Raw genomic sequence first — 21,451 nt, 5'->3', positions numbered from 1 at the left:
TTTACATTCCAGTTCAAGGTCTCCTCGCAGCAAGGCCGGTCGCTATCCTGTAAACAACATGCTTATCTTTTCCAGCTTATTGTTTTCTTGTGGCTCAGATACCAAGCTGAACTACTCTCATTCCATTGTGGAGGAAACAGTTTAGCTTAAAACTCTCTCACCAGAGTTCATGCTGAGTTGCCTCACCTTGCAATTAGAGCAGGTGAGGAGTGCACATAGATGGTTATTGGCATCTGTGGGAGCTCAGCTGATGCAAGTTTAGTTACTTAACTCAGTTGTCTCCTGGAGCTCTTGAACTAAAATAAAGATTATTCTCACTGACAACAACTTTTGTGCATGCAAAAGCACATGAGAACTCATTAAGGACTTTATTCTTTGAAATTCTTAGGAGTCACAGCAAAACCCCATGGCTGCCGAATGTGTCCTTCCAGAATTGGAAGTTAATGAATTTAAAATTTCATTCATTACAGAAGAGAAGAAAAAAGGAAAAATCATGTGTCATCATCTAACATTAGTGAAGAATTTGGAAGGGAAATGAAGATTTCTTTTTTTTCACTGTGAAGATATTTGCATGGTTTTCCTTCTTTCCTGTGCTTTTACAGATGCATTGCAGCTTGTACTGTCAAGCTAGTCCTACTTCTGTGAAGAATTTCATAAAAATATTGGAGTAAAAGCAGCTGCGATCTCTGAATGTTCACTTGTGAGAAAGCACACCAATATTCAGAGCCATTGGGCTTGGGAACATGAGCTCCTTGCTGACCAAGGCACAGAGAAACTTGTGGGACAGAAGCAACAATTTTCCTTTTGCCTAAAGAGCTGTTGTAGCATTTCAGGCAATGTCTGAGTAGACAATTTTAATAGCACATGTGTTTCTGATTTTTTCTGGCCACAAAAGACCTCTTCTTCACCTTTGTCTGAGGTTCTGTCCTGGAGGACTACACTGTGCAGTGTCCATTGTGCATCAATACGCTGGCAGGGCCAGCTGCTGCGAGCCAGCATGCACTGCAAGTCACTCACAGAGCAATCCCGAGGGCACACACATGGGAATATTCAAGTGACTTCTGTTGCTCATATGGGTTACCCGTAACAAAACTGGGCCTCTGTGATGGTGTTTATGACTGTGCCTACTGCCACACATAAAGAAAGTGAGGAAGGAATAAAGCACCCACTGCCTTGGTCAAGGTGCAGGAGATAATTCCTGCTCTAGAGCCCATTACTCTTTTTTCTCCCCACTGCTGGCACTCTTCTCCCTCCCTCCTATCCTCCCATTTCCTTCCGCAGCTACAAAGCCCTTCAAAGATCAAAGTCATCATTGACCATGAGTTTGCACAATGTTTCTGCTTCAACACTGGCTGCGAGCCAGCTGGCATGTGTTAAAAACCATCATCAGAATCTGTTTAATTACTGTTCCCAATGCAGTGTTTTAACAAAACACTGGAACGGACACAGTTCCAGCAAGCTGATGCCCAGTGATGGGACACTACAGTAGCACAGCCATGACTTTGATGTTGGCTATTTTAATTCTGTTTTATTTTGTACTATTAATCCACTTTTTGGCCCATTTTGAAAAGATGTCTTTGCAAGCACAACTTAGTGACTTAATCTAAACTTATTACTAAAAGAGGTCACATGTCGATTTGGATACAAAATATATTGCTCACAAAAAAAGGATGCTCTTTCTGCTAGGACTCCTCCCATTTGTGACCTGCTACTGGCTAAGGACATTCTCCTGGCTAGCCTTGGAGCTGAGGGTTAGCATGATGATTGTCTGCTCCAGGCAGTGCATGCAATTAATCTGCCTGTTAAATTAAGCCCACTGTGCTGCTTCTAAGCCTTTTCCTGACCTTTGATATATGTCTTGACTTCTGGTCCTGTCCAGAACTATTGGGTGGTTTATCTGGCTCACACCTTCTCCAGGTTCTTCCCTGATCCATGACCGCATATTCTTGCTGTCTCTAGGGGATCACACACAGCATGGGGCAGGTCAGACATGCCCCAGGTAGCCAGTGGGTACCCCTATTGAAGGACCTCATAACGGGCATCTCTCTAGCCAACAGTACACACTTCCCTGCCACCCAGGGTCTCAACCACCTGCGATCAGCCAGCATGGGTACATGCCACCCCAGTGAGCAACACAGAGGGGTGGTCACAACCACCACTACCACTGTAACAGGACAGTCAAAACTTCTACCCTCCTCAAACTGTGCAGCTGAACACCCTACAGGTCATGCCCTATTTTGTGTTTAAGACACTGCAGCTCTGATGACTGCCCACATGCCTCTGTGGTCACATTCACTTGATCAGACTTGATCTCCTTGTCTGGAGGAGGAAAGATCCAAAAAGTCTGTGAGCAAATCATCTGCACTGTTGCCCAGAATTATACCACAGGATTGATAGCCAAAACACTCCAGTCAACTGTAGCCAGACTATGGAGATGCAAGACTGCATGGGACAGGAGAAGTCTGAACTATGTGGTAGCAGAAGAGTATCCAGCCCAATGTGCAAGGTGACATCAACTGCCTCATCATGCCATTCAAGCTGGAAATGACATCTGTGAGGCTGCACCATCATCCACTGAGAAGCACAATCAGGGCAGCCTCTGGCCGATGCATAAGTTGCCCCTGTTCTGAGGAGTGAGACTGTGCTATCATGACCACTTTGACCATGGCTAGGTACCTGTCAATCTTCCTGGTGCCCAGGAATCTGAACTGTGGGTACTCAGGGCTAGATGAAGATGACAAGACGAGCCCTGCAGCCAAGGCCATTGCTGTCTTGGCAGACGCGTTCTCCCATGAGCCAGGGAACCACTCCTGCTGCTCTGCAGTGGACGGCCTCTTTGGCAGCTCGAGGGACTGTGAATAATCCTTTTGTGCTCCTGCCACCAGTCCCAAAGTGTGATCAGTGGGCAATGACGCCAATGAGATAGTCTGAACCTTCTCCTGCTCCAAGTGGCTGGGTTTTAACAACAGTGACAAGAAAAAGGCGGGATGTAGGGGATATTCAAAAGGACTCTCTCCTTCACAGAGATCCTGTGACAGGAACGTCGTCACCCCAGCAGACCACAGGACAGTGTTGCACACAGGTCACGTGTTAGGAACATATTGTCCTGGCAACCCCAGCTTGCCCCTGGTTCATGTGACAAGCAGGTCTGCTTGTCTCCCTTCCCTTGTCCCATCACACAGCCCAATGCAGACCTCAGCCCTGAGAAGCCCAGCTCCCAGATGGGGTATTTATTCATCACATTAATTACTGCCAAATCCTGGGTGTAAAAACGTGCCTTCAGGATCTCCAGGATGTTGGACTGGGAGCCTCAGCACCCAGGGTCCCCCAGCTGGACACAGCACCTGCAGTGGCTGTGGCAGGCAGCACTGTCCCCTATGACGGGGTCATGTTTTCACTTCTCACCGATAACTCCTCTGCTGTTCTTTCTCGTATATTAATAACCTTCATCTCCTCCATGGTGGATTTAATGGCAGGATAACTGCTTGGGGCTTTTGTTCAAAAAGACACCAGAAGCTTCAAATACTTGGTCACCCTGTCTCAGCAACTGGGATCTGCAGAAGTATCTGAGCACTATCATGAGGATGAGGGTAAAATGTTGCCCTTGGAGAGGTCAAATGAGAATTTAACCATAGATTTTATCATACCCCTGGAGCTAAGATTTCCTGCAGTGAGACTTCTAGCACTTTAACTGGGTGTTCTGTTAGAAAGACCGCACATGATGCTGTCGGACTGGTGTTTAGTTTTTCTGCTTCCAAGCCTGGCTTGACCTAAGACGAGAGCTAGGAGTGGAGGGGAGGAAGGGGAGACAGCCTGGGCAGGAAACAGAGTCCAGTGAACTTTTACAAACCTTAAACAACCACAGCTGGCTGGGATTCAGTGTGTGAGATGGACCAAGGTTCAGGGTGATTTATTTTATCTGGAATTGTTTCACATCTCTGGATGTAATGTGTGGGGCTGGATCCCCCTCCCAAAAAAACTAGGCCTTCCGAAGAAGGCTTTCAAAATGATCACCCATTTATCTGTAGTGGAGCATTTGCCTTCTCCGCATTCACAAATTTGGAACTAATTCCCTGTATGACATACCATTTAATGAGTTTGTCTCCTGAGTTCTGCAAAGCATTTAAAATCCTTTTGATGGCATTTTCTCTTTAGTAATTAATGTCTTATCAGTGAGTTTCGCAGAGAACAATGGCCTGATTCTCCTCTGATGCCATTTTACATCTCTGTAGCTTCACTGACTACAAATGAGTTACTCCTGCTTTGCATAGTGTGAGAGGAGAATTAAGACCTTAAGCCTACCACTATTTAATCACATGCTTTGAACTCATTTTGTCTCATTCAGAATTTGTCCTTTGCTTGCAGCCCTGCATAATTCCCATTTTACTATCATTAGGAAGCTGGTCATTATCAATAATGCATGTATTACCCTTTGATTTCTGAAATGCCAAATGAGGGATGCTCCAGCCAGGGGAAGCCCCACACCACATTGTCTCATGGTGATAGGTGGTGGCTCTTCTCACCTGGGTGTCAAACTTCCCCCAGGGACTGCTCTACCAGCACTGAGGGACATTGATCATTATTTCATTTCACCCTGGTAAGCAGTCTTTTCAACATCCCTGATGAGTTTGCAACTACGTTAAAAAACAAACAAACAAAAACCAAAACAAAACACACCACACACAAAAACTTGGAACATGAAAGTGAAGCTTTTTCTCTATCACAAAAAGAAGTCCAGCTGCATTTTCTCTTAGAAACAGTCAAACCATAGACTCTCCTTATACTGCAGACTAATTTGTTTTGATGCTCACAGGATGTATATCCTGAGATTGGAATAAATATGCTGAAACGTGTATGACCTGGACACATATTTATTCTTTTGGCTCTGGATCCAGTTCCATCCTGAAAAGGTAAAAGCAACACCAACAGAGACAGAGACATAAATGTGAAAAACCCAAATAGCTGTGATAACACTTGACATAGACAGATGCTCGCTTGGAATATATGTTTATTTAAAATATATTTATATCTGAACAATAAAGTATGAGCAGGCAAGAGGTAGCAGATACTGTTTTAAAACACTTTCATCAATTATACACAAATCTGGACTAACTTGAGCATGCATGGCATATTATATGGGCAAGTTCTACAGTATCTGTATAATCCCATAAGTCAGGAGGTGATAAGTGGTGTCAATTAATTCCAGTGGATTTTTTTATGCGCACAAACATTACTCACACAGGTAGAGATTTCCAGGGCCAGACAATAGAAATCAGTTAACCCAAATGTGACATGTTGTGCATTATATTTTAAGAGTAACATTACAAAACCTTTGCTATAAAAACATTTAAGCTACAAAGCAAAGTGCTCAGAGTTGAGAAACATCAGAATTAACATTGTCCTTGCAGCTAATGCCTTATGATACCATCTTTAATTACAGTCGTCTTTGTCATTTTCTCCGTAGCTTTCAACTTCTGCAACAAAATGCTGCATGGATCTTACTGACAACATTATCTCTCACTACACAGCCTATTATTTATGCTGTTCAGCCAATGCAGAGTGTTGGGGCAGACAGACATCTTCCCAACACTATTTGCTGACAGCAGAGGAATGTGAAGCCTTACATCCAGTGGTGGTAATTTCGAGGTCTGGAGGAGAGGGCAGATGCCCAATGATGGGCAGTTATCACCTTGTCTCTTGCAGGACCCTTTCCTTCCCCTTCTCCTGGCCACCCCAGGCATTGCATCACCCTGCCTTCCTTCCTCACTGCCTCTGCAGGTATCACCTACCGTGGGTCTGATGCTCTGGCCCTCACCCGTCTATGCCGACACCACGCTCCACCCTCTCTCTTCTCCTTCTCCCACCGCGCTCCACCCTCACTCTTCTCCTTCTCCCACCATGCTCCTTCTTGCCCATAACCTCCCCCTCTCCCTCCTCACTCTCCAACTCTTACAGCCAGTGCCCCTCTCTTTATTCCTCCATGAGTAAATCAAATTCCCTTCTCTTTCCCCTTGCGGCGCAGGCACACACAGCAGACCTTGTCTTGCAAGCGTCGAGAGGAAATCTGCAGCCAGCCCTTTTATTTGGAGACCAACCACAGAGAGATTTCTGTGGCTCTGAGCTGGAACATGCCTGGCTTAGATGGGATTTTTAGATATCAGAATTTAACAAGTCTCTACCAAGCATGTACAAGCTGCAAAGACAGTAATGCTTAGACATGGTCCATATTTGGGAATAATTCCCCAATTGTGTTGAAAAGCAAATTTCTGGTGTTGGGTTGACTTCCTTTGTCAAATTTTTCTCTTTGCTTCCACACATGGAGGTAAAACATCTTCTCAGAGAAATGTTTGAAGGAATTTGTCTTACCATAGACAAAATAACATACTTTCTCCTAACCTTGCTCTTGGATACAGATGTACCATTCTTGATAAAACTTGCAAAACAAAAATAAAACTAAACAAATCAAGTCAGTCAGAGGCTGATACCCAGCATAGGAAATTTCAGCTTGATGCATTAAACTTTGGCAAATGTATAAGAAACTGACAACAAGATATAATAATGAAAAAGTGTTGGGCAATCTCTGCACCTATAATTCAAAACTCCTACACGTTTTAAGATAATGGAAATTACTCATGTTCATCAGGAATTGAATAGATGCCTCTGTTATTACTTGCATTATTCAGTTAGCAACAGCAGCCAAATGTATGTCTGACTTTCATTAACTTCAGCAGTATACCTGGCAGAATTAAAATCTACTCCAATTCAGCCCTTCTGTATTTTTCTCCTGATGTACCACATACAAACCTTAACCACGATACCATCTTTTGGGATAATAAACTAAATCAACAATGCATTTCATTTGCGGGGATCATCACGTAAGAGACACTTCCAGGTATGCAAATGTCTCAGGCAATATTGAACCATGGCTCTAAATGAAACTTTCAGAGATAAAGAATTCCCTTTTGTATTTTAAAGGTATATTTTGTCCTAATAATGAAAAAAGAAAGTGTAACAACCATGGCTAGAATGGCAGAATGGTAAATTTTACCCTATTCAGGAGGCCAGCATGAAGTGATGTTGAATTTCTTACAGCAGTTAACATCCAGAGCCAAAGCTCTGGATAACACTTCTTTGGCCAAGATCCATAATATTTTGGTGGCCCTAACTGTCGGTATTGTGTCATTTGTTTTGCTTTTAGTGCTTGGTAGGCATCTTCCCTGAAAAAAGAGACCCCCAAATCATCAAGGCACTCAAGGCACATTTTTTAAACTCGAAAAGTTTCAGCATCTTGCTGAATAGCAGGGGATGTGACCTGCTCTAGGGGTGCTGCCAAAGCTGGGCTTTAATGCCAGATGTTAAGGCCATCTTTGAAACTGGATGAGTGACTGGTTGAGACGTCCCCATCTAGGCAAAGGTCACTACTTTCTGAATGCAACTTTTCTGGAAAGCGGAACAGGAGATAACTCCAGATCCCTCCCTGCAGCTATTGCTGGAGTGATGCCCCCAGATGTCCTTTTGCCTCAACACTCCTTTTGTTCCACAATGACAAACACAAACCGGCTTCATTCTCCAGCTGCTCCTGGCCTGCTTCACCCTGCCCACCATCTCTGAGGAGGTTGCTGTTGTGCTCTACCTGTAATGCCAGCCTTTCTCTTCCATTTTGTTTTCTTCCAGACCGCTCCTTACACGGGGAAGGAACGTGCAGTCTTCACCATACTTCACCTTCCCCCCCACCCCAGTATTCTTTTCCACAGAAAATGATCAAAAATATTTTGTTTGCTGAAAGTTATCTGTTGTCAGTTATTACCCAGCTAAGTTGCAAGCCAAGCTCAGACTTTCTGTTACATTCTGTTACATTCATATAAAACCCATATAAATCACCTTATAAACCACATACAGTCCAACTATATGACCCCGGTGGTGCCCCAGCAGACACAACAAGCACTGGTTGCTTAATGGTGCCCTTAGCTCCTACCATGCTGTTGTTTTAGCTATCAGGGAGCACCCGGTTCTGAGCAGACATATTTTGTATTTCATATCTAACCAAATTAAACAGATAGATGAAATAAAAAATAAATACCCTGCCTATGTCTATGATTCAGAAGCTGCATAGCAGAAGAGGCCTTTGAATCAAAGAGAAACAAAGATGTCCCAGGGTATTTTGGGGATGCTTAGAAGAAGCACCCTTGGAACAAGAGCCTGTTGAAGAAGGATGCGTGTTCATTTAATCACACTGCTAAGAACCAATGCAGAAAAGAACCATTCAGTGATTTGCTACCAAATATTGCCACCACCTCTCCTGTGGTTCAATGGTCCCACGAGCACCAGTACCATTTCACCACATCCCTGAATTCAGGTTATAATACAGGAATGAACATGACTGCACTTGCAAATATTTAGTAAGACATTTTTATAGAAGAGATGCGTAGTTCTGTTGTTCTTAAATTAGAGGCATAACGTTTGGGAGTTTGGGGAGGTAGTAATAAATCTCACTTTGAACTGTCCTACTGACATATTTTAGTAAGCTTATTTCAGATCATTGCTGGTATGGGTTCAGACAGATTTAATGCCACCTGCTTCCTTGCTTTCCAAGGAGGTTCTGCTCATCTTTTGATAAGTTATTTGGGAAATTTTGCCACCTCTTATGACTTTTGAATGTGATGCCAAGGCTGTTCCATCCTGGGTACAAATAGAGCCATCGATCATTCATACGACGAATGTCAGCTACATCCAACACCAACTCATCACCCACTTAACTGCCACGTTGAGGTTCAGTGTTTTGTTATGTTCCCTGGTACTTTGGGCCAAGTGTTCTCAATCACACCTTGAATTATTGGCCAAATCTTAATGGCGAAACAGCATCATTAGGAGCTGTTCTCCCCATGTAGATCTCTCACCTTAGTTCCATTGATCGTACAAGTCACCTGGACAACCTGGAGGATGCAGAAATGAATGCTCAGGAAGTCCTTCAATACTTGTTAAGCACATTTATCCTTAACAGGGCCTTGGCAGCTATTGGCTGGAAATCTTTTTCCCAAGATTCCCAAACTTGCTTTTTGCAAACCTCTTATCTCTTTCTAACCATGACTTGTCCCTAAAATGCTAGTAGCTCCATAGCACATCCCACTAAAAGGGCCCTGCAAAACCCTGCTTGTGCTTTGCATTACTCCTGGCTTTAGATATGTTTGCATTTGTGTGAAGACCTTCTGTGCTTTTACTGGTCAGTGCAAATGAGCCAGAGCTGGGAACACAGGTTACAAATCCAGCAGGTTTATTTTCCCCTAGGACAGACCCAGGGCTGAATTTTCAAATTTGGTGGACATTTGGGTTATAGTTGGGGCTTTTCAGTAGCTGGTAACCGCATTGCACATGCTACACATGAGGTCCTCCTGCATCCTTCCAGCATAAAACACATTTTGTAAAAAAATGGCCTTTGGTGGATTTTGTCCCTTAATTTCATTTTAATCACTTTCCAGCCTGGTTTGACTCGATGTCGGGGTTGTGATGGGATGGCTGGTGCCCATTGGAGGGTTGGGAGGGCTTGCAGTAGCACAAAGGCAGGGTGGTGATTGCTGCCTGGCAGACTGCAGCAGAAACGCCAGGCCTGCAGCTTTCTCTTGGCAGCTCTGTCACATCGCCTGGCTCTGATTACCCTCTCATTGCAGTTCTTATTACATAATTCCTTTGGGTTAAAACCACTCGGTTTCAGCTTCATGCTGGGATTTCCACTTGCCTCTGTCCCTATAAAATCAGGATGAGAGAAACAGGTGCCGGAGCACTTGGCTGTGGTCAGGTAGCACAGCTGTTCTCCATGGGACCTTGCATGGAAGTGCTCCTGCTGCAGTACAGTGCTCCCAGCTGGAGGGCTCGGGAGTGTGGAGAGACAGCAAGTGGGTTCTAAACAATCTTATGTTATTTCTGTGACCTACAAGGGTTACTTCTTTTTTCTTCTTTCCTCCTCATGGCCATTTCTATCTTTCTGAATCATCTATCTGGCTTCTGGTCTTCAGTTCTGCTCCTTCTAGTGTTAGTGCGCATGCTTATCTTCATGCTTGGCATCAGAGATTGTCCTCGCACAGGTTTAAGGATGCGTGTAGGCATTTGGAAGTTTTGCGGTCTTAGCCGCAAGTTCTTCATGGGCAATGCCCATATGGACACATGTGGTCCATGAGGAGCCCATTAGCTGCTGTTGCCTTTGCCTGAGGAAGGCCTTCCCTGGTTTCAGATAATAATTTGGTCTTTGATAGATTCTACTGAGTACATAAATCCCTGGTAACCATGGATTGTAACATGGAAGAAAAGGTGAGCTTGATTTATTAAAGATGTGACTGAAAGGTCTGAGTACTAAAAAAATTCCTATTGTAGTAAATCACCTGGCCCTTTGTGTCTGACAACCCTTAGGATGCTTCCTGTAGTTGGCTTCTCTGTCTTCACATTTGCTCTTTCATGTTATTTGTTTCTAACATGGTGTTCTGTTTTCCTGCTGTTAAGGATCCTGCCAGTGTAAGGAATGCTATTTCTGCTTTCCGCTTTCACTTGAGGCAAGTTGCAACCTCTTTATTTCTTCCATCCCTGCAGACAGAGGTGCCTGTAAGACCATGTGCCTATGTGAGGTTGTACAGATTTGGCCCAACCAGAGTTTTCCTCCCTTTGCTTCACCGCACTTCACTCACCCACATCAAACAGAGCTGAAATGATTGCTTAGTTGAACTGCAACCCTGCTGCCTACCAAAGAAGAGGATACACAGTATTACGATATTAGGTCCTAAGTATTTGCAGGGTACTTTGAAGGAGAAGTATATTAAACAATCTTTTTCACATAAGGACTATATTAAATGATCTGTGTGTGAGACCCATGAGAAGCAGACCATTGAAAATCTGGTAAGATTTCAGCGAGGAGTACAGCTTAAAAATCAATGACACGGCATGTCCAGAAAGTGGATCTAGAAATAGCAAGCCTGGTAACAGTTGAGAGGTATCATGTTCTCAGGACCGGGTCACACACAGTGAAGGTGCTCCAGGCATGGCTGGGGGCATCTCCTGCTGTTCCCCAGCACAGGGCCAGCCACTAGATCCACGCTGCACAGGGAACCCCAGGGGTGCGTGTTTGCCTGGGAGAGGCTGGGAAGGTGATGAGTGGGGCGAGGGATTGCTTGTGCCAAATTAACAGTATTTTCTTATGTGGCGTTCCTGTTTTGATAGGAAGGCAACCAGAGCAGGAACCGAAGGTGGTTGGGATCTCAACACCAGCTGTCATCCAGAGAGCTCCCCAGAGCACAGGGCAAGCAAGGCGATGGGTGTGAAAAACATCTGCCCAGGAAAAGCATCTGCTCTGGGAATCTCCCTGGGCTCTTCTTGCCCGCTCCAGGGCCTGGGTTCTCTAAGAGGGGTAGGTTTTGCTAAAACTAAAGAACCATTACAGTCCTTGTGACCATTTGACTCAGGCTCTAAAATGCTGCCTGCATCCTTCTGAATTAAATAACAAGTGTTTGTTTGCAAGTGAGACTGATACATTTAACTTTCCTAGTTATTGCTCCTTTCCCATGTCCAATGACTGATGTAATATATGGACACTTTCAGCAGTGGAAAACTGCTGGCATAGGTGAGTGGATCAGGCTGAGGCTCCTAAGCTCTGCAATACCACCATTTTCCCCAGCTGAGAAATATCATGGACTAGTCATAGCAAGACTTCATGTTTTGGTTTCTGGAGCACATATCCTTGGAGCTGTCAATTCCTGCAGTACTTATTTTGAAGACACAGCTCCTGGATCCACGTAACTAGGTGCAGGTTGCAGCCCTCTCTCACTTGCCACCCCCTCGCCCCTATAAGTTTCCAGTCTTGTTGAAGGAAAAAAGTCCGAAAAATTAAACCGTGAGGCAGAAAGCCAAGTGGGGGTCCAAAATGGGCTGGCATTGTGGGACACCCCCCTTACGCCTGATTTTTAACATCCCTCGGTCCTGATTTTTCTAACACTTGATGCTGCCACCCAGGCTAACTCAGGAGGAAGACGCAGAGCACCGATGCGAAATCCGGCGGCAGAGCCCTGATCACCCACGGCAGCGGCCAGACTCCCCTCGAAAAGAGGGAGCGCTTCCACGTCTCCGCTTTTATATCGGGCCAGCCCTCTCTCGGTCAGCCCGTGGCGCTGCTCATGTTTTCCACTGGCGGGGGAGAGGACGAGAGAGGGGAGACCGGGGCGGAGGAGGAGGAGGGCGGATAGGGGGAAAGTTGCTTGAATTTGCGAGGGGCGAGAGCCGGCGGCGGTGGCGCGCCGCCTCCTTCCACTGGCTGGGGGAGCTGCCAATCTGTGTTGTAATCCTGCAGGAATTTCTGCGGGGTTTAACTGGGAGTCGCGCCGCCGCCGCCGCGCACTCGGGGCGGAGGGAGAGTGGCAGAGCCGGTAGCGCGCAACCTATAGCCCGGGCGCCCGAGCGCCGTGCAGCACTGGGCCCGCCGGGCAGCGGCGGAGCGGAGCGCGGAGAGGAGCGGAAGGAGCGCTGCGGAGCAGAGGGCGCCCGCGGCCCTGCCCCGCGCCCCCTCGGGCGCTGCCGCCCCCCAGTTTCTCCTTTGTGCCCGGCCCTAGGCGGCCGCCGCCGCCTCGCCGGCTCCGCGGGAATAATGCGGGGCGTGTGGCTAGTGCTCACCGTCAGCTTCGTGGCCTGCGCCTCTGGGCAGCCGGTGAGTGCCGGGGTGGGCAGGGGTCGGGGCGGGGGGGACGGTAGCCCCGCGGAGCGCGGCGGGACGGGACGGGGGCGGCCGCCTCGGCTCCGTCTGCCGAGCGCGGAGCGCGCAGCCCCGGTCCTGCCCCGCGGCATCGCCGCCCGCCGGGGCGGTGAGCTGGTTCGCGGGAGTATTTCTTGATAGCTGAGCGCTTTGCAAACAGCAGACAGCCCCCCACAAAACCCCCAAACAAACCCCCCCCCCCCAAAAAACCCCAAAGCCAATAAACCCACGAAGCCAAGCGGAGCACTCCGCTGCCCTCCGATGAGCCTCATCCGAAGTTTGTCGCGACGACCCGACAGCCTGCTGGCCTTGGATCCCCCCCTGTGCCTCTTTTCCTGCTGCCCCGGAGGAGGGAGGTGCTGCCTGGAGGTCCTGAGGCCCCTGAGGGCCGGCGGCGACGACAAGTTGGTCCAGGAGCCTTCGAGGCGCTGTGTCCCGCTGGGCTTTGTACCCGGTTCGGCCCGACGCTGTGAGCCGCCGGGCCGCACCGTGTTCGAGCGGCGGCCTGAGGAAAACGCCGTCTTTCTCCGGCTCCGCGGGCGGTGAGACGGGAGGGTCTCCCCGTGAAATCAACCCGCCCTGGTTGGTGGGTAAAGAGAGCAAAACAAGCTCTAACTACGCTTGGCTGCACAGCTCAGGATCCCCCACAGCCCTCTGGTACGTAGCGCTGCCTGCAGCTTTCCTTAATCGGGTGCGCAGCGCTGCGCGCCTCCCGACCAGCTGCCTGTCCCGACCGCGGAGCTTGCCGCTGCTCGGTGCCGGCTCCGCGGAGCCCCAGCCAGCCGCTGGCCCCACCAGCCCTTCACCCACGGGCTTGCTGCGAGATGCTCGGGATAATGCCGCTGTTTACACGTTTTCCGAGCCACAAGTGTGTTTGCTAACCGGGAACCTCTGCTTAATGCAATTAACTCGGTTGCCGGGATTTGTACCTCTGGAAAAGCCACTCTCCGGGCGAAGCACTCCCACCCTTTCACAGCACGAAGCCGGTGATGGCTGGCCAGAGGGTTTTAGTCTTTTCCATCGGTGGATCTGAGATTGTCGTGAAGGAAGGGGGCATACAAATGACACGGTTGCAGTGTTTGGGCAGATATTAGGAAATAATAAATTGAGGTTTTGGTATGAAATTAAAAAACCATGACAATTTAATCCAATTAAAATGAGCTGCTCCACTGAACTAAATAATGTCACTAGCTTGGGTTAACTTTTGAAGTTGTTTAGCTATTGTATAAATTAGCCCAGACACAGCCTTCATGAAATCTGGCTCATCATTAAGGATTTCTAAGGATACAATTGCAAAACACTTTTCTTAATGACTAATTAAAAAAAGGTGTAGAGTTCTGAATCCTGTTTCCGCTAAGTATAACTGCACTGCAGAAACACCCTTGGCTAATGAGGTACAATATACTTTAATTTTATAGAAATACTGTTATTATGAAGTTCTCTGATGGTGTACTAACTATTAAACTGCCACAGTAATTAGTAAAGCATTAAGTTTTATGGTTTTTTGCCCTAGGATGAACACACTGCAGCAACATGAGGAGGGTTGTTGGGGTGTACCAGGGCAGTGCAGTTTGTGGGGGAGGGGGCAGAGTGAGGCGTGGGGAACCTGCCTGGCCCTGGTGCAGTTCCCTTGCTGCTGCCAGAAAATTATGGAGAGACTGAAAAAGTAAAGGGGAGGGTTTTTTTCCTTTCTTTTTTTCTCCTCCATTTTCTTTTTTCTTTTTTCTTTTTTTTTTTCCTCTTTCACTGTCTGGCAGTAGATACATGGTCTGTTAGGGCAGGATTTTGTAGACTGGTCTCTGGAAATACAGAGATCCCAAATCTGTTGTCTATGTCCTGATCATAAGAGGAATTTTATATGGATACTTTAAAAAAACATGCTTGGTAGCTCTCCGAAGCACTGTCAGGTGGTTTTAACTCCAAATTTCTTCTCCGTTGTTTGATTCTGCTATTTATTGTTATTATCTAGGCAAAACTGTAAGGTAAAAATCTCATTTCTGATGAAGTAAATTATCCAGGAGTTTTTTGAGCAAGGGAGGGGGAGATAGGGAGATTTTGTTTCTTAAAGCAAAGAGTTCCTTGTGTTTGTTTCATGTAACTGACAAGGCTCTTTACTGGGGTGGGCCAAGTAGATGTCAGAGCTGTCCTAAAAATGTACTGAAAATGAGACCTGCCACCAAACCTGGGAGTGGTTTGTCCATGCTGGGTGCACACTTTGTGCACCCTGATGCGGGCTGTCACGCCATGGACGTCCTCTGGTGCGCTGTGCCAGCTGCCCTGGGGGAGCAGCCGTTTAGGGACATGATGGGAATGTAGAGAATGAAGAGGAGACCGACCTGTTTGTGCCAACCTGTGCATGGTGGCAAGTGTTGCCACATCAAAGCTGGTGGATGGCAGCCAGGGCTTGCAGTGTGGTTTGCTGCCATCAGCGCAGTGTGTGGTGAGACGTCAGATTAGAGTGGGATCTGGTAACCCTGAAGGGCCTGAAAGGACATTGGGGATTCACCCAGGCTTGGCTGAATGGCAAAAGATGTGCTTTTTAGGTACCTTCAAGGTTTCCGGGTTTGCTTTTAGGAGAGGGAAAGAGAATGACATGAATCTGCTGGGAAGAAAAGGCAAACTCTGTAAGTGAGGGGACTGATGTGCCTTTTAAAAGGTTGGGTCTGGACCTGATGACAGTGGGAGTCAGCTCTTGCTGATTTTAATAGCACCAGAGAGCAGTGCCAAGTATCCAGCTGTACTTGTCAGCTCCCATTTGGAAGAGACTGATAAACCTTTCCATTTCATCCTGGTTTGCAGCAGTGGGACGAATGGTTTTCCAGAGCTTGTGTGATGCTCTAATCCGCTCTGCAAACCCAAGGTTGCGTCGTGAAACTTTGCTGGCTAGCAGGTTGTCCTGTGTACCACAGCATTAAAGTGCTGTTCTCTTACCAGGAGGTCAGTCATGGCTCTCTTCTTCCTCAGTGGGGTTTCTGGAGTCTGGAGGAGACTTTGCTTCACATCAGCAATTAGTGTGTGGGGTTGTGTTGGAAGTCGTTCAGTAAAATAGAGCACTGGGGTATCGACATCAACTGGGTGGTCTTTCTGGTTCTTCTGTAAGTGTCTGAGCACTGATTTGTTGGCATAAATGTAGTTATTGAAGGATGATCCAAGGCTAATATTTGTATATTTTTCAGAAATATTTAGTATTTTAGAAGCATGATGCTATAATTTTCCTGCATTTGCTTCTAATGGTTACTTTGCTTTTGGAATTTGGAAAATTAATAGCATATTGGAGAGGAAGAATGTTATTTTTTGAAAAATGCAGCTAGACTTTGGAAATGGTAATTAGAAGAGAAGAGAGAAGAAGGGCTGAAGATGGCATTTCAGATTTATATGCTGTGCATGTCTCTCCTAAGCATATTAAATCTGTATTGCCAAGTAAGTTCCAAAGAAAGGTAGGAAGCTTTTTTAGTCTTGGTTTATCTCCACCCTTCCCCAACTCATGTGAGCTTTTTTTTTTATCACCATAGAATTAATACACATCTGTCCATTGCTTTCTGTGGCTTGGCAGTGCCTGGAATTGGCCAGCAGCATCTGCCATGGCTGCTTCCCTTGCTCTGGTTAAACATCTTGGTGCTCCCATCCAAAAGCTGCCTGCACTGCCGTGCACTGGAAATCTGGGAGAGCTCTGGGTTTTGCTGCCAGTCCCAGGTGTTATGATTCTGGTACTGCAATGAAGCCATCTCTTATCTGGATATTCTTAGGAGCCACGTTCTGGGAATAGGTTTCCCTCCCAGGTTAGCTTATCTTTTAAAAATTAAAAAACACATGATTCTTGACCTGAGATCAAACACTGAAGCAGTTTCTCTTTTTAATATCTTAGCCTCGAGGTCTGCATTGGAACTGAGTTAATATTCAGGCCTAAAGTGCAGAGATGTTTTCTCTGAGGTTTTTTTCTAGATCCTTATCGAGCAAGTAGATGAGAGCCTCCTCTTCAGGAACAAGTTGAGACAAATATCTCAGGGTTTGAAGTCGAGTGCTGGGATTGTGGTTCTTGGGCAAATGATACCTCTGTGGTAGGTTTGAGGCAATTGCTGCAGCTAATGGGTTAAAGATGGTGGACGTTGGAGAATGAGCCATAAGCCTTAGATTTGTTTGAAGTTTTGATGGATCCCAGTCTCTGTGGTCCTGATCGTAAGTGTAATCTCAGGATGGCCAGATCAAGGCCTAATTTCTTGACTAGCAGAAGTCAAAGCATAATTTCTTGGCTAGGAGAGGTGTGAGTTATGAAAAGCCCAATTTCAAACACACAGCTGCAATGTAACATCCCCAGAGAGGATGGTGGAGAGCTACCTGCCATCCTTGGTGGGGAACATGGGATTCTGGCAGGGAATCCTGAGCCTGGAGAAGAGCTTGTTCCTTCCTGTAGCAGCCGAGCTCTCCACAGAGCAGGCACTTGTTTGCAGAGCTCTCCGTTTGCCCTGCTCTTCATGGCCAATTGTCTTTATAAAACGTCAAGCAGAGGCATATGGATGGCATTTATTAATTACATTATCTCACCAAATTGACTTTTGCCGTTGACCAGTTTAAACATTTTCCTTATGGCAAAGAATTACAGGCTTTAGTCAGGCTCGGTGGCTGAACAAAGAGCTCTTGTTTAGTTGTGGAAAAGTACTCTTTTGTCTTCTGAATAGATTTGACTGACTATGTTTTTTAACAGAAATGTGGTGTTTGAGACTGGCAAGCTTAGTCTAGGCCCCATGTAAAACCCTACTTGAATGTAAGTCATAAAGATGCCCTCTGTGCTGCCGCATTTGAGAGAAGATGCACAAGTCATGAGCAAGCAGTTTGGTCTGCATTCAAATTGCTTTTCTCTCCATACTGTAGCAAGCATGAGAATTACTTTAGGTTGTTCTGCAAACAGCTCGTTTGGTTATCTTCAGTTCATGCTTACAAGACAATAATAAACTGCTATCTAGAATCTTTTCAGGACTAGTAATTTATTCATAGGCTACACGGCACTATTCAGTGATTTGGGAACAAGATTTCTCTCACATTGAAGTATAATTTGCAATCTCTTGAGTCAAGACTGCATTAGTGTTTGACCCTGTAATAATGACAGTTCTCTGTATGTATGTTGTTTTCTTGATTAGCTCAGCCCTGAGGGATGCTTTCAAAAGCATACTAGATATTTAGGCAGAAATACAAAATATGTGTAATCCTCAAAAGAATTGGAAAAGTGATTGCAGTAGGAGAAAAAAATAGTGTTTAACAACTGTTTGCAACAAGTACTTTTGCATTGAACAAATGATTTTTTTTTTGATGTCTCAAGCAGAGAGTTCATTTAAAGTGAAGTAATGACTGATAGGGTGGTGATGAATCTGCAGAACTTGGCCTTGTCTGTAGATAGGTTATTAGTGTGTCATATAAGCTGTGCTTAACTAAAGCCTGAGCTGGACGCTCCATCTGAAATCACTATTTTTGGTTTATATATAAACACTTTCTTCAGAAATCTCCCTTCTAAGCTAAATTGTTGTGTTCCAAAGGTGAATTGATTTGGGCAAGTTCAAATAAAAACCTGTTTGCCTGTGTTTGAGTTGTGAGCGTGAAGATAAATACATACTTTGTACTCTTATTAATGGTAAAGAGACAATGAGACTTGCAGAAGGTCAAACAGCCTGTGGTATATGCAGGAACTGAATCAAAATATTCAGAAACCAGCTTTGTGATTAACAACTGGAATATATTCTCTGTATTTAAATATTATGTGGTCAGACATGTTTTGTTGCTGCTTGATTAACCATAATAAAATATAATTTTCTCTAGAGGTGCTTCCACACTAATGGAGGTCACTTGTTACCTTTCAGATCAGTGTGAAGTGGCCCATCCTTATTTTTTTAAGTGTATTTCAGAAGTGTGACTGTAATGGTCTTGCAGAGCTGTAGGAAACAGTGCTGCTAAAGAATACAGCCTGGGAGGTGAAGTACTTCTTGGGGAGCAGCTGCGTGCATGACTGGTGTGGCCTCGAGACTAAGGATGTTTCAAGAGAGAAGAAAAAATGTTATGTGCTTGGTGCCACATGAATAAGTAACCTAACTAGGTCTTCCATCTCTCCTGCCTTCCCCAGGATCCTCTCTGGTATGTCTGCTTATATCTCTCCATGAGTTATACAAGTAGAAGCAAGCTTTCTTCTTTCTTTGGGCTGCATTAATTCCAGTGACTCTGCAGTATCTGCAGGAGCAGCAGGCTGGACACAGCCACCGGAGGGCACAGCTGTGACCAGCCAAGATCCATGCACTTGATGTCTTTTGTCTCTAAGAGCTGAGTCTTGATTGTTTTTTGGACTGGTGTCTGCAGGGGAAGCCTAATAATGGGTTAGAATACATGGTGTATATTGCAGGCTGTAGAGAGATGTCTAGGAGACTGATTCTTCCACTGCTGGGTTGTTTATCCATGCTCACTCTGGATAGGGAGATCCCAGAACTGGTGTGTCACTTAAACTGATTACTAGGCAGAAACCTCCACGAAGTCTTTCCTTTTGAATCCCTTTCAAGTGTTGTGCAGTTCCACATTCTTATATGCAGGTGACATTGATAGTGTTCTTATTATTTAAAATTTGTTCTTATTATTTAAAAGGGAAACCTGCAAGGGAAGCAAAGCAGAAAGGTGAAGCTAGGTCAAAGTAATGGAAATGCACCATCATTGGGACATCCGAAAATCGAGCTTCTGTTGAATATAAATTTGTGACATTGCATAAGTAAAAATAGTGTATAGTTCCTGCAGCAAGGATGTGCATAAAATAATGTTGCTGAGAAGCAAGATTCTGAGTTTTCTGTGGAAGGAGGATTGCAGAACATCCAGGTCCAGTCCTGGCTGTGAGACTACATCTCCTCTCAGCTGGGTGCTCAGGGGCACTCGGTACTTGCCACTGGTGGCACTGCAAGCACAGTGAATGGAAGTGTTTATGCAGCAAGGAGAAAGCATACACGGACAGGGTATGTGAAGTTTGTGTATGTTAGTAGCTGGCTTGCCTAAGTCTCATTGTACGAAGGTGAAATGTTCTCAAGAACTGCTGTGGCAGCACACAATGTTAGAAGATTAATGCTTTAGGATCATTAGTGACTTAAGCACCTGTAGCTTGTGGAACTCACAAATCTCTTTCTCCATGGTAGAACAAGAAATAAGACTGGTACTGGAGGTAGATAAGGAAAGTTACTAAAGTGCCTAAATTCTTGCCATTGGTGGGGTTGCTTATGATTTTTCGGTCATGTCCTCTTTGATTATTTCTCATCTCTGAAGGCTGATTTTTTTTTTTTTTTTTTAATGTAACATCTAAAGTGCTATGAAACAAAACTTCTTGGAGGACATTTGAAATTACGTGTTCTTAGAGACTGTCTTCCACAGAGCATTCAGCACTGAGCTCTCTGCAGCTGTTGCAGTTCTAGCTTGGAAGATCTTTGAAACTTTGTGTGTATGTGTATATTTTATATAGAACTCTATTCTACATATATCTCTATTTTGCATATATTTTTATTTTAGATACTTTTGTGTGTGTATCTTTCATGAAAGCCAGTGTGTCTTTCAAGTGTCAGGAGAAGAAATGCCCTGCAGAACATGAGGAGGACTCCAAGTTAAATAAACAGAGCAAAATTACTCTCAAAATTGTCTCAGTAGTTGTCCTGGCCTGAATTAGGGTGGGAAGAGCAGCTTCTCTGACCATGCTTACTAGGAAAAAAGCCTTAAACAGAAGGTGGTCTTTACAAAGGGTTTTCCTCTTGTTTCTTCACTTGTGATTTGATACAGCGATTTTGTAACAGTTTTCTTGCCTAAGTGTGGTTTGATCCTCTGTAGGTCCCACAGGTACTAATGGGAGAGGCAGTGAGTAGGAGGTGGGTGAGGAAGCCCTGAGTCAAACTGCGAGATGGTTTCTGCTCTGATGGTGGGAGCTGCGGTCCTTCCTGCGGAGCAGCACAGAGCGTCCCTTGGGATGTGGAGGGGAGGGATGGCATGAGGGATCAAGAAGCTGCAGCTCTTGAAAACCGACTATAAAAAGATACATTGATATAATTGAACAGCCTTATCTCCAACATATTGAATAATATTTGGGTACTTCATTGCCTCTTAATGGTCTGACTGTGCAGACTTTGAGCCTGAGGGAGGTAGGTACCATGGCCACCTGTTGAAAACAGACTTACCTCCTTAAAGTGCACAGGTGCAATAGTTACTGGAGGAGACAGGACCTTGAGGTCAAGTATGACTGGTTGTGTCTCCAGTCCTGTTGCGTATCATAAATGCTTTTCTTTCTGATGGCATTTAGCTCCAGCAGCAGGGCTCTGTTCTGCCGGGGGCGGAGAGGCTCGGTCTTTGCTCAGGCTGGGTACTAAGTAGCCTTTCTGTGGGGCTGAGGAGGCGGAGGTTTGCCTGTGCCACTGTGCTGGGGCTGGCTGGGTGGAGGAAACTTCTGAGCTCCTGATAATGCAAGAGCATCGGGTCTAAAGTGGTTTGAGACAGGACTCTTAATAGTATTGCTGTGCTGAAAATGCCAGTTCTTGTCCATTTTGTAACTGTAGGGCATTAGAAAGGGGAAATGACCTTTCTTTCCTTTTGTTCCTGTGCTTGCTGTGATTCACAACGTAAAAAGCTTATTCTATCCTTGTCTGGTTCGGAGGTTTGTGCTTTCACTAATGCTGCTTCCCTGATTTTACCCTCCCATCCTTGCTGTCTTGATGTAGGTCTCTTGTGGTG

At 45.6% G+C, this 21,451-nt stretch overlaps 1 protein-coding gene across 1 annotated transcript in view; it reads left to right on the top strand.

Annotated features, from left to right (window-relative positions):
* Positions 1-12,619: 12,619 nt before the first annotated feature.
* The window catches only part of SDC2 (syndecan 2), a gene marked incomplete at its 5' end in the record, with an annotated part of 54,908 nt that continues 46,076 nt past the window's right edge, over positions 12,620-21,451 (top strand). The window contains one exon of the mRNA XM_080338741.1: positions 12,620-12,679. Within this exon, the coding sequence (XP_080194867.1) occupies positions 12,620-12,679 (60 nt within the window). The remainder of the gene's footprint in view (positions 12,680-21,451) is intronic.

This window comes from Nesoenas mayeri (genome assembly GCF_963082525.1).
Source record: "Nesoenas mayeri genome assembly, chromosome: 2".
Lineage (NCBI taxonomy): Eukaryota > Metazoa > Chordata > Aves > Columbiformes > Columbidae > Nesoenas > Nesoenas mayeri.
This window is presented reverse-complemented; position numbering and strand designations above follow the sequence as displayed.